At 42.7% G+C, this 14,220-nt stretch overlaps 1 protein-coding gene across 11 annotated transcripts in view; it reads left to right on the forward strand.

Moving 5' to 3' along the window:
* The window catches only part of mycbp2 (MYC binding protein 2), a 301,049-nt gene that overhangs the window by 117,413 nt on the left and 169,416 nt on the right, over positions 1-14,220 (forward strand). For all 11 annotated transcript variants that reach the window (XM_064975618.1, XM_064975623.1, XM_064975614.1 and 8 more), the window contains exons 24-29: positions 6,543-6,668; positions 7,212-7,339; positions 10,168-10,394; positions 10,483-10,566; positions 10,796-10,892; positions 11,281-11,473. In XM_064975618.1, coding sequence (XP_064831690.1) covers positions 6,543-6,668; positions 7,212-7,339; positions 10,168-10,394; positions 10,483-10,566; positions 10,796-10,892; positions 11,281-11,473 — 855 coding nt within the window. The remainder of the gene's footprint in view (positions 1-6,542; positions 6,669-7,211; positions 7,340-10,167; positions 10,395-10,482; positions 10,567-10,795; positions 10,893-11,280; positions 11,474-14,220) is intronic.

The following is a 14,220-nucleotide window of genomic DNA, read 5'->3' on the forward strand; positions in this document are numbered from 1 at the left end:
CCGAGCAGTTGCCTTACCCGGCGGTGAGGATGCTCAGTCAGGATGCTCTCGATGGTGCAGCTGTAGAACTTTTTGAGGATCTAGGGACCCATGCCAAATCTTTTCAGTCTCCCGAGTGGGGAAACATATTGTATTTCCATCTTCTTGATTTATTTGGTTTGTTAGGACCATGATAGTTTGTTGATGTGGACACCAAGTAACTTGAAACTCTCGACCCGCTCCACTACAGCTGTTGACGGCCCGTCAGGAAGTCCAGGATCCAGTTGCAGAGGGTGGTGTTTAGTCCTTCGCTTACTGATGAGCTTTGTGGGTGCTATAGTGTTGAGACCGTGATCACACAGTCGTCTAGAACAGCTGGTGCTCTCATGCATGCTTCGGTGTTGCTTACCTCGAAGCGAGCATAGAAGGCATTTAGCTCATCTGGTAGGCTCACGTCACTGGGCAGCTCGTGGCTGTGCTTCCCTTTGTAGTCCGTAACTGTTTGCAAGCCCTGCCACATCCGACGAGTGTAAGAGCTGGTGTAGTAGGATTAGGGTCCCGCTACTTGAAATTGTCAGCTTCAGCTCGGTGCGGATGTTGCCTGTAATCCATGGTTTCTGATTGGGATTAGGGCTGTGGCGGTCACAAAATTTTGTCAGCCCGGGGATTGTCGGTATCACGGTAAATGACCGTTAATTAACATAAACACATTTAGCGTCTCCTGGCTTCCAGGAGCCTACAAGCCACTGATGCAGACCTTTGGAACATCTACATTTTAAAAAGTCGAATTAAGCCATGTAATATAGCCTACACAATAAATGCATTATTTTAGACAAGTCTAAAGAAGCATGATATTAAGATAATGTCGTCTATTTCATAAGAACTCAAAGCATTCTCTGAGTTGTCCTCATGTTAGGTCCTGATAATTCCGTGGCATTATTTTATAGTATGAAGAATACAATTGAGCAAAGCTGAATAAAATGGAAAGGATATTTCCTCCAAACGATTTGAGGGCGTGCCACACTGCCATTGTGTTGAGCGTAGGGTTACACATTTTGGGGAATATTCAGAGGTGGAATCTTTCTGTGGGAATTAACGGTAATATATGGGAATTAACGGGAATATATGCAAATTAATATTAATACCATTTAAATGTAGAAATATTTACCGTTTCATATGTAGACAGAAACATAAACCTTACACCTTATCATAAGTCAAATAATTGCAAATTATTAAATCCTTCCAATATAAATTTTAAAAAAACAATTTAGTTATGAATTGAACTTTAATTGAGTTGACTCCTCACATGGAATGATTTCATTGAACAACAAAAGAAAGGGAATATTTAATGATCCCCAATGATCCATCGCATCTCCCAAAAACATTTTCAACATACATAAAATGATAGTCTAGAAACTAAAGCTTTGGTTGTCTTTCTCTCAGGCTTCCATGTCTCCTCCCTGGACCTTAATGTCCACCTCTTGAACATCAGGCTCTGAGGCCTCATCTTCACTATCACTTTCCAACCTTGTTGAGGATGGCTTGTTGTCAAGGTTCAAAAAGCCTCATTTTGGCTGGATGGCCACCAATTTTTCAACCATTGTATTAGTCAGCCTGTTGCATGCTTTGGTGTGTGTGTTCCCAAACATGGACCAGTTGCTCTCTGAGGCGGCTGATGTTGGTGGGATTTGGAGGATGATGGATGCAACGGCAAAGAGCCTCAGATCCACAAAGTCCCTTCCACCTGGTGGTTGATGAGATATGTTGGCACGACTGCCATATTGCATCTTAATTCCAAAGCCTTTGCTTGGAAATGTACTTCGCCAGACTACCAAGAACCCTGCCCTCGTCCAGGCCAAGGTGGCGAGACATGGTAGTGATGACATCATAGGCCCTGTTGATCTCTGGACCAGACAGGATGCTCTTGCCAGGATTCTTGGGGTCCAACATGTACGCCGTGGCTTGTATGGACTTCAGACAGTGGTCTTCACGCCTTTTGATGTATTTCAGAATTGCAGTTTCCTCTGCATGGAGCAACAGTGAAGTGTGCTGGGCAGTAAGGATTTATTATCTTTCCTCTGCAAGCAGAGTCTGAACATCAGACAGAATGGCATTGTCTCCCTCAATCCGTGCAATGGCAACTGCTATAGGTTTCAGGGAATTTACCAGAATTTTTCCGACCCTTTGCAACCCTCGTTGAGTGGTTAAATTCATGCGACGAGCAATCCCGGATCCGGGATCCTATTTATAGCCTCAAGCTCATTAGCATAACGCAACGTTAACCATTCATGAAAATCGCAAATGAAATGAAATAAATATATTTGCTCTCAAGCTTAGACTTTTGTTAACAACACTGTCATCTCAGATTTTCAGAATATGCTTTTCAACCATAGCTAAACAAGCATTTGTGTAAGGGTATTGATAGCTAGCATAGCTATAGGCCTAGAATTCAGCCAGCAACATTTTCACAAAAACAAGAAAAGCATTCAAATAAAATCATTTACCTTTGAAGAACTTCAGATGTTTTCAATGAGGAGATTCTCAGTTAGATAGCAAATGTTCAGTTTTTCAAAAAATATTATTTGTGTAGGACAAATCGCTCCGTTTTGTTCACGTTTGGCTACGAAAAAAACCTGTATCCAGTTATAGCCTCAAGCTCATTAGCGTAACGTTAACTATTTATGAAACTCGCAAATGAAATTAAATAAATATGCTAGCTCTCAAGCTTAGCCTTTTCTTAACAACACTGTCATCTCAGATTTTCAAAATATGCTTTTCAACCATAGCAAAACAAGCATTTGTGTAAGAGTATTGATAGCTAGCGTAGCATTTAGCGTAGCATTTAGCGGTCAACATTTTCACAAAAGCCAGAAAAGCGTTCAAATAAAATCATTTACCTTTGAAGAACTTCAGATGTTTTCAATGAGGAGACTCTCAGTTAGATAGCAAATGTTCAGTTTTTCCTGAAAGATTCTTTGTGTAGGAGAAATCGCTCCGTTTTGTACATCACTTTTGGCTACAAAAAAAAAACACGAAAATTCAGTCACAAAAACCCCGAACCTTTTTCCAAATTAACTCCATAATATCGACTGAAACATGGCAAACGTTGTTTAGAATCAATCCTCAAGGTGTTTTTCACATATCTCTTCATTGATATATCGTTCGTGGAAGTCTGCTTTCTTCTCTGAATTAAATGGAAAAATACTTGCAGCTGAGGTTTACGCACCAATTTCGACACAGGACACCGGGCGGACACCTGGTAAATGTGGTTTCTTATGGTCAATCTTCCAATGATATGCCTACAAATACGTCACAATGCTGCAGACACCTTGGGGAAACGGCAGAAATTGTGGGCTCTCTCCTTGCGCATTCACAGCCATATAAGGAGACATTGGAAAACAGTGCTTCAAAAATTTAGCTCATTTCCTGTTTGAAGTTTCATCTTGGTTTCGCCTGTAGCATCAGTTCTGTGGCACTCACAGATAATATCTTTGCAGTTTTGGAAATGTTAGTGTTTTCTTTCCAAAGCTGTCAATTATATGCATAGTCAAGCATCTTTTCGTGACAAAATATCTTGTTTTTAAACATTGCAACTCTAATGATGATTTTGAAAAAAGTTGCTTGAATAGCATCATCTTTGCTTTGTTTTTTAAGCAGGCTGCACACACATCAGTCTATTATTCACAATTTGACAAGGCCGAGAGTTTCACGGTGGCATCCCCTTTGTGTGGCCGTAACGCACCCTAAAAAAATCCATGCCTTTTGCTGCTAGTGACCATTGTGCCATTCTAGCTGAGTGCTGTGCGGCCCATCACGTGATCAGTCTTTCTCACAGGCTACAAGTTTAGACAGACACATCAGGGACGCAAATGCACGCGTCCTTATCCAATTCCGAGGTGCATATTGAAGATATTGGAAGATCTGTCCACATTTTACTTTTTGTCAGCCAACAAGATGAGTAGGCCTAACGAACAGCAAAGCACTAGCCTATATCAATCTACTATCCCCCATAGTACAAAGGATGACCTACTATGTGTGAGAGAGAAATATTCCAAACACAGTCTGGGACAGTTGTTGGATGTGATAGATCCCAATTAATACAACCACTAGCATCAAAAACACAGTTTTACGCTATGTGACTGATGCAGCAGATCAAAACGTTTAGCTTAAAATGTTGATCAACTAATTAGGCTATTTCTTCACATTATCAGTGCAGCAATGCACACATGGTAGTAGGCTATAAGCACAAATTGGGTGGAAGGTAGCCTAGTGGTTAGAGCGTTGGACTTGTGTAGTGAAAATTTCCTGTATTTACCAAATCATGAGAGCAAACCACACACAAGTCAGAGTTATCATAAAGTCCATCTTTAATTATATGAGCTCCATCACAACCCTGTGACTCTCAAATCAATTCAGTGTCTATCAATGAATTCTCTGAGAGTCCTTACACATTTCAACTGAGATCCTTTATAGCAAAGACACACATAGCCAGACAGCATTGGCTAGAAATTATCGTTCAGCTTTGTCTCCTAAACTATGTTCTTATCTCGCTCTCAGGACCATAAAACAAAACCTGTATCAACAGGCATATATTAAATGCACCCCTCATGGACAAGATCATAGAGACACAGTGACTGGCACACAGACATTGTGGAGCCAAGAGATAATTGGTTTAAAAGATATGTTTACATATGAAGACAAGATTGACCCCTCCCCTCTCTGCGGCCCAAGTAACTGACCCCATATCAGAGAACAGATAACTGCAACCGGCCACCACTATAGTACAACAAAATACATTCTGATGAGAAGTAACTCACAAGCATATAATGAATATAAAACATCTTATCTATGTTACCCAACTAATTCTGATTATTCCCCCACCCTTATCATGCTTTTATTATAAAGGTGCATTTTTATTGTAATTTATCTTCCCGAAACTTGAAACTCACGTGCTGTGTATGTATGCCAGTTAGGCTCTACACCCCTTGTAAAGTGGATTAATGTGCTTAATTTTAAGAAGCTATTTGGCCACTTTAATTGTGATACAAACCTTATTAAAACATATAGGCCTATGGGCTAGGCTACATGAGGTGTGTGACTATAATTCGAAAGTCACAAAAAAAGTAATTGTTTCTTATGCAGGGCATCATTCACATGTGATAATATATAATTCACAGGCTAATATTGTCACTCATCAGACTTCTTGATTTAATCTTGTCTTTACAAAAGCTAAATACTATATGTGTGAAATTTGTTTTGATTTAGAATGGACCATTATCATGCCCCTGTATTGAAACAGGGGCATGCGGGGGAAAAATACCTGCCATCTGTGCACATAAATGGAGGATGCTTTTCCCGTGGTTCATTTTCATGCCAGCCAGATAAGCTATACTCCTGTTGTAAATATAAACAATGTGCTTAATATTAGTAATGTTGATAAATAAAGTAGGCCTAGCCTATAGAAAGCTGATCCTCCTTTTTTCAGTAGAGGCCAAAACTCTGTTTTCTCACTCAATTGCATAGCATATTGAAATGTTGCGCAACATGAGCTCATGTGCTCTCATAAAGTGTTTGATTAGATTTTCAAATACATTTGTATTGATGTCAGAGTGATTAGAGTGGCAATAGAGTGCTGAGTACCAGGCAGTTAGCAAGTTTGGTAGGCATACCAATGACCGTCAGCAGCATCAAAGCTTGGCGAACCATAATTACCGTGACTGAACTGTCACGTGGAATTTGACTGCGGTCGAGACTCGTGACCGCCGGTGTGGTGGTGGTTCACCGCAATAGCCCTAGTTGGGAAATGTGAGTACGATCACTATGGGGACGACGTCGTCAATGCACTTATTGATGAAAGCCGGTGACTGAGGTGGTATACTCATTTAAAGCCATTGGATGAATCCCGGAACATATTCCAGTCTGGCAAGCAAAAAAATCCTGTAGCATAGCATCCGTGCCATCTGACCACTTCGGTATTGAGCGAGTCACTGGTACGTCCTGCTTTAGTTTTTGCTTGTAAGCAGGAATCAGGAGGATATAATTATGGTCAGATTTGCCAAATGGAGGGCGGGGGAGAGCTTTGTATGCATCTGTCTGTGTAGAGTAACGTCGGACTCATTAAAGAAAAAATCTTTGTCCAGTTTGAGGTGTGTTATTGCTGTTCCTGATCTCCAGAAGCTCTCTTCTGTCCTAAGAGACGGTAGCAGCAACATTATGTACAAAATAATTTACAAACAATGTGAAAAAACAAACAAAATAGCTCAGTTGATTATGAGCTTGTAAAACGGCAGCCATTATCTAAATGTTCGAGGCTATTTTGCTGCTCTCCCTGTCCTTGTTTTTCCCCTTCAAAAATAAATTATTAATCTCTATTTGCAGAAAGGCCTAGCTAATAAGAACATTCATTTTTCTGTACTACGTTAGCACAGTGCTTTTACAGAAGTACTGTCAAGCACTTACAAACGCACACCAGAAACAGACAAAACGATAAACAGAAGTGTGTCCATTCGTCTGATGATAATGTTAACCACAAACAAGAAGTGCCCTGTGTGTGTTGTGACCAGGTTGCCTGGATACGCTGGCGGCCATGCAAGAGCTGAAGAAGGGCGTGGCCAGCACAGAGGAGGAGACTCGTGCTGTTATGAAGGTCTACTCCAAGGAGGACTACAGCGTGGTCAACCGCTTCGAGAGTGAGTCCACACACTCAGTCACTCATGTGTTTCATATGCAAATGTGAGCAATACTTAAAATGATTGTTTTAGTAAAATATTATCTGTTTGGGCTTCTTGCATTCAATTTGCAGTCTACAAATCATTTGTAATTATGTTCCGGCCCCCCGACCATCTGCTCAACAAAACATCTGCCTGCGGCTAAATCTAGTTGATCCCTGTTCTACAGTATTTGTCACACTCACAGCTATTCCTCATATCCCTTTTTCCTGATTTTGGTTTGATTGATTTGTGACATGATATTCCAGCCAGAGACAACATTACATATACTTTATCACCAGTGATACATAAAAAAAATCAAGGATTACTACAAAAAATGATAACCCATATTATAATTCAAGGACGCATTGAAAAGTATTTCAACAGCTGAGTACCTCGTGTTTCATTATATAATATTGCAGTGACTGGGCACTTCTAATAAAACTAACCTCATTGTATTGTTATGAGCACAGATGATGATGCTGCAGAGCCTGAGTCATTGCAACTTCATGTGTAATGTAATAGGTCACGGGGGTGGCTGGGGTTACTCTGCCCACTCGGTGGAGGCCATCCGCTTCTGTTCTGATGCGGACATCCTACTGGGGGGATTGGGCCTGTTCGGGGGCCGTGGGGAGTACACTGCAAAGCTCAAGGTCAGTGGCAGGGAGGGACACTAGCAAATGGACTGCATTTCCTCTTGCTCTTTTTGCTAGGTCTGTACATGTTTGACATTGTAAGATGGTAATTTATCCCATTTACCACCAATGGTGTAGTACCCACAGCACTGACCTCTGCCACACAGTTCTCACACCCGAAAGCTATCACCAATCGAAATGTAACTGCCAAAATAAAAGAAACACCAACACAGTGTCTTAATAGGCACTGGAGAGAAACTAAAGTCATTCCACTACCCAAGAATAGTAAAGCCCCCTTTTACTAGCTCAAATAGCTGACCGATCAGCCTGTTACCAACCCTTGGTAAACTTCTGGAAAAAATAGTGTTTGACCAGATATAATAAACAAATTGACAACAGACTTTAAGCACGCTTATAGGGAAGGACACTCAACAAGCACAGCACTTACACAAATGACCAATGTATGTATGATAAAATGAGGGGGGATGTCTTGTTAGACTTCAGTGCAGCTTTTGACATGATATAGTCTACTGCTGGAAAAACTTGTGTTATGGCTATAATGCTATAATGTGGATAAAGAGTTACCTGCCTAACAGAACACAGAGGGTGTTCTGTAATGGAAGCGTCTCGAACATAATCTCGGTAGAATCAGGAATTCCCCAGGGTAACTGTTTAGACCCCTTGCATTTTTCAATCTTTACCAACGACATGCCTCCGGCTTTGAGTAAGGTCAATGTGTCTATGTACGCGGATGACTCGACACTATACACGTTAGCTACTACAGCGACAGCTAACCCTTAAAAGTACACGGAGAGCTAACCATAATGACATGCATGTCAATCTCTCATGGCTCAAAGTTGAACAGAGATGAAGTCCATCATTACTTCCATCTTTTTTTTTATAAGAGGTGTTGAATGTACCAAGCTGTCTGTTTTAAAATACACGCACATCTCTGACACACATGCATACCCCACAAGACATACCACCAGTGTTCTCTTCACAGTCCCCAATTCCAGAACAGACTATAGGAAGCACACTTTCCTACATATAGCCATGACTACATGGAACTCTATTCCACATCAGGTAACTGATGCAAGCAGCAGAATCAGATTTCAAATGCAGCTAAAAAAAACACTATGTAACAACAGGGCTGTGAAGAGACACAAACAAAGGTAGAGACACATGCATGCGCACATATTGTGATATTGTTGTATGGTTGTATTGAACATGTTGTTTTGTGGATATGTGTTGGTATTGAACGCGTTGTGTTGTGGATATGTGGTGGTATTGAACACGTTGTGGATATGTGGTGGTATTGAACGCGTTGTGTTGTGGATATGTGGTGGTATTGAACGTGTTGTGGATATGTGGTGGTATTGAACGTGTTGTGGATATGTGGTGGTATTGAACATGTTGTGGATATGTGGTGGTATTGAACGTGTTGTGGATTCGTGGTGGTATTGAACGTGTTGTGGATACGTGGTGGTATTGAACGTGTTGTGGATAAGTGGTGGTATTGAACGTGTTGTGGATAAGTGGTGGTATTGAACGTGTTGTGGATACGTGGTGGTATTGAACGTGTTGTGGATACGTGGTGGTATTGAACGTGTTGTGGATACGTGGTGGTATTGAACGTGTTGTGGATACGTGGTGGTATTGAACGTGTTGTGGATACGTGGTGGTATTGAACGTGTTGTGGATACGTGGTGGTATTGAACGTGTTGTGGATACGTGGTGGTATTGAACGTGTTGTGGATACGTGGTGGTATTGAACGTGTTGTGGATATGTGGTGGTATTGGACGTGTGTTGTGGATATGTGGTGGTATTGGACGTGTGTTGTGGATATGTGGTGGTATTGAACGTGTTGTGGATATGTGGTGTTGTAGGAATGTTATAGGATGTACTGTTTTATCTTTAGCTCATCCAGTACAAACATAGTTAACTGTTTTATATTTTCTTTTCTATGTAATGTGGGTGCTTTGGTGTGTTTGGACCCCAGGAAGAGAGCAGCGAATGGGGATCCCATTAAATAAATACAAATACAGCCCACCCGCTCTTTTCACGACCTCCGACACTAAAGCTGCCAGTAAGAAGCTTTTTCGTGGCTGTTAAATAGTAGATTCCCAAATGCCCAATAAAAACAGTCATTAAGCTGCAATTGTGTATTAATACAAATAGGAATTGTATTTTAATGCAAATAAGAAATGTCTTCATCAGTAGGCATGTGCCAATACTCTGCTAATCACTACTCAAATTACCAAATGATCATGACTTACCACTCGTCTTAAATAAGTAGTGAAATTACCTATTACGGAGGAGAACTTGTAAGGTAGTGATAAATACTAAGTTATTTTTTTCATGCGGTTGTGGCAATATCCTGCCATCTAGTGGCGACTAGAAACAATTGCATAATATTAACTATTACAAATTGATGGTCCTGAAAATAATGCATAATATGAACTATTACAAATTGATGGTCCTGAAAATAAATATTAGTGCTTGAAAAGGGCCTTGAATTTGACTTGCCGCGGTCTATACGAACACCGACTCAAGTGTTTCCTTTATTTTGGTAGTTACAATACCTTTATATTTAACCTATGTAATCTCAGTTGTTTGAGTACACTTCAAATATCAAGGTTAGTAGGTATACTAGTGTCAACTGTTTATTTATTTATCAATGTATTAATGTAATCTTTATATTGCTAGGTTCTGTGATATTGAACACATTAGCAAATAGTTTATATTATATTATATATATATTATATATTATTATATTATACCACAGCCCGAATAGAGGTCTATTCAAGTTCTGCTAGTAAGGCTGACTGTTGTTGTTACTGTGCAGTTGTTAGAGCTGGGGCCTGATGGTGGAGACCATGAGACGGATGGGGACCTCCTGGCTGAGACTGACGTACTGGCCTATGACTGCGCTGCCAGGGAGAAGTACGCCATGATGTTTGACGAACCGGTGCTGCTGCAGCTGGGCTGGTGGTACGTGGCATGGGCCCAGGTGTCTGGGCCCAGCTCAGACTGTGGCTCCCACGGACAGGCCACCATCACCACAGATGACAGGTTACTATTGTAGTTCGTAGAAATACAATTACTTCAAAAGATATCCTCATTGTCATTGTGAATAATGTCGACCGACACTCTTTTGCAGTGTGGTCTTTCAGTTCAAGAGCTCCAAGAAGTCAAACAACGGTACCGATGTGAACGCAGGTCAAATACCTCACCTCTTGTACAGGCAAGTCATTTTCCTACATGCAAATCACATTTTATTGATAACATACACATATTTAGCAGATGTTATTGCGGGTGTAGCAAAAGTTGCTTAGGAGTTAGAAGCAGAGCTGCCATGTCTGTCTGCACCATCATTCTCATGTCTGAAATAGTGACCCATGAAATGTATATTGATGAACTTCAAGTAACCAGCTTTGTAATGGGAATGTGATTTGGTTGTTTTACTATTCTAGGCTTCCGTCGAACGATGGCATCGTAGCCAAAGGGAAACAGCAGACCAGTGAGCCGGTTCACATCCTCAAACGCTCCTTCGCCAGGACCGTTTCAGTGGTATGAACCGTACGCCTGTGTTTCCCCAAGCTAGACTTGTTCCCAGGAAAGCCACAGAGAAATCAATAGAATCAATACACATGCCTGTCTTATTTAGGAATTACCAATTTAACTCCTGAATTGTGTTCATCAGTCACCAAACAGAATAAAATGTAGTTAAACAGGGAGGGACTACCTGGACTTGTACAATAAGAAACACTCGTTTTAGTTTTCAGTTGCAAAATGTTTTAAAACATTTTCAATTGCACGCCATAATGAACATCACGCTGGAGTGTTATACAGTAGTAGTTAGGATGTTGCTAGTGAAGTTTTCATGAATAGGTTGTAAAGCTGTAGTTAACATGTAATAAACATGCTGTAAAGTTGTCCTCCCCCCCTCTCCCTGTAGGAGTGTTTTGAGTCCCTGCTGAGGATCCTCCACTGGAGCTGGACCACCCTGGTGCTGGGGGTGGAGGAGCTGAGGGCCCTGAAAGGCTTCCAGTACACGGCCACCCTGCTGGACCTGGAGCGCCTGCGCTTTGTAGGGACCTGCTGCCTGCGCTTGCTCCGCGTCTACATCTGTGAGATCTTCCCCATATCTGGTAGGGTTACAAAGATGCACAAACGCGCACACATGCAGGCACGGAAGCATGCTCGAACACACACACACACACACACACACACACACAAAAATCCAAGTTGATGCCAAGGATTTTACTACATAGAGAGACCAAACACATTATTAGCCTTACATTTTAAAGGCTCATAGCAATTAATAAAACCATTATACCTGTCAGCTTTAACAATAGAACCGCTAAAACAGTCATTTTGACTGCTAATTTTAAGTCATGCCTACTCGGTCCAACTTCGAGTAGGCTACACAGTGAGAGCGTGCATAATTGTACTTGCTGAACGACTTTCAATATCTGGGAAAATATCCACATTGGGCAGCAGGTGATTAAGTGTCGGAGAATGTGGTGATGAGCCTTGTGGAACCTTGGCAAGGGGAGACATTTCACCATGGACAATTTCTTCACTTCGCTGTAATTCACTGTAACAAGTTGTTTGCGAAGAAAACAAGTCTGGCCAGCACCAAGAACAAAGTGAGATGTGAGCTCCCTCCCTCTGCGCAAAATAAGGCACCGGCACAGCTGTTGTACTCCACAACGATGCTGAAGGATGACAAGATGACGGGACACAATGAGAAAAACGGAGACTATTAGGCATTACAACCAAAATGTGTCAAGCAAGTGAAAGTAACAAAAATGGTCAGCTGTTAGCACAAGGGATAAGAGCTAAATGAAATGCAACTGATGCCATTGCGTGAAGACGTGCACGAGCTGACAATAAGTAACTATTTTACCCCGCATTATAATGACATAACGCTTTGGGAAAACATTATCAGCTGCTACTCGCCTTTTTGAGACGCCTACAAGGGCCTACCCGAACCCTCCATTCGGCAAATCAGATTACCACTCCCTTTTGCTCCTCCCTTCCTATAGTCGGAAACTCAAACAGGAAGTACCTGTGCTAAAGTCTCAACACCGTTCGGTCAGAATCCATGCTTCAAGATTGTTGTGATCACACGGATTGGGATATGTTCCGGTTAGCCTCAGAGAATAATGTTAACATTGACACGGTGCCTGCGATCATCAGGAAGTGTATAGCGGTGTCTATTAAAACCAGAAACCGTGGATAGATGGCAGCAGTCGCGCCAAGTTGTCTGGGAATATTGTTGGATAAAAATAGTGTAGTTATTCCCTCCGTAAGGAAATCAAACAGGTGAAACGTCCAGTACAGAGACACAAGTGGAGTCGCAGTTCTACAGCTCAGACACTAGACGTATGTGGCAGGGTCTACAGACAATAATGAATTATAAATCCCCCTCCTGTACTCCCTGTTCACCCATGACTGCTTGGCCATGCACACCTCCAACTCAACCATCAAGACAGCCTACAGGGAGGAGGTGAGGGCCCTGGAGGAGTGGTGCCACAAAAATACCTCAACTTCAACAAAATGAAAGAGCTGATGGTGGACTTGAGTAAACAGGGAGCATGCCCCAATCCACATCGACGGGACAGCAGTAGAGAAGGTGGAAAGCTTTAAGTTCCTTGGCGTACACATCACTGAAAATCTGAAATGGTCCACCCACACAGTGTGGTGAAGAAGGCACAACAGCGCCTCTTCAACCTCAGGAAGCTGAAGAAATGTGACTTGGCCCTTATGACCATCAAACTTTTACAGATGCACAGCTGAGGGTATCCTGTTGGAATTAATCACCGCCTGGTACAGCAACTGCACCGCCCGGTACAGCAACTGCACCGCCCGCAACCGCAGGGCTCTTCAGAGGGTGGTACGGTCTGCCCAACACATAACCGGGGGCACACTGCCTGTCCTCCAGGACAGCTACAGCACCAGATTGTCACAGGACAGCCAAAAAGATCCTGAGGGACATCAACCCCCTGAGCCACGGCCTGTTCACCCTGCTGTCATCCACAAGGCGAGGTCAGTACAGGTGCATCAAAGCGGGGACCGAGAGACAGAAACTGTTTTTCAATCTTAAGGCCATCAGACTGTTAAATATCCATCACTGGCCGGAAATTTTAGGCATTTAGCAAGACACCCCCAATAAAGGAGTGGTTCTGCAGGTGGGGACCACAGACCACTTCTCAATTCCTATGCTTCCTGGCTGATGTTTAGATCACTTTTGAATGCTGGCGGTGCTTTCACTCTAGTGGTAGCATGAGACGAAGTCTATAACCCACACAAGTGGCTCAGGAAGTGCAGCTCATCCAGGATGGAACATCAATGCGAGATGTGGCAAGAAGGTTTGCTGTGTCTGTCAGCGTAGTGTCCAGAGCATGGAGGCGCTACCAGGAGACAGGCCAGTACATCAGGAGACGTGGAGGAGGCCATGAGGGCAACAACCCAGCAGCAGGACTGCTACCGCTGCCTTTGTGCAAGGAGGAGCAGGAGGAGCACTGCCAGAGCCCTGCAAAATTACCTCCAGCAAGCAACAAATGTGCAAGTGTCTGCTCAAACGGTCAGAAACAGACTCCATGAGGGTGGTATGAGGGCCCGACATCCACAGTTGGGGGTTGTGCTTACAGCCCAACACCGTGCAGGACGTTTGGCATTTGCCAGAGAACACCAAGATTGGCAAATTCGCCACTGGCGCCCTGTGCTCTTTACAGATGAAAGCAGGTTCACATTGAGCACGTGACAGTCTGGAGATGCCGTGGAGAACGTTCTGCTGCCTGCAACATCCTCCAGCATGATCGGTTTGGAGGTGGGTCAGTCATGGTGTGGGGTGGCATTTCTTTTGGGGGCCGCACAGCCCTCCATGTGC

The sequence above is a fragment of the Oncorhynchus masou genome, chromosome 10, assembly GCF_036934945.1.
Source record: "Oncorhynchus masou masou isolate Uvic2021 chromosome 10, UVic_Omas_1.1, whole genome shotgun sequence".
In the NCBI taxonomy this organism is placed as follows: domain Eukaryota; kingdom Metazoa; phylum Chordata; class Actinopteri; order Salmoniformes; family Salmonidae; genus Oncorhynchus; species Oncorhynchus masou.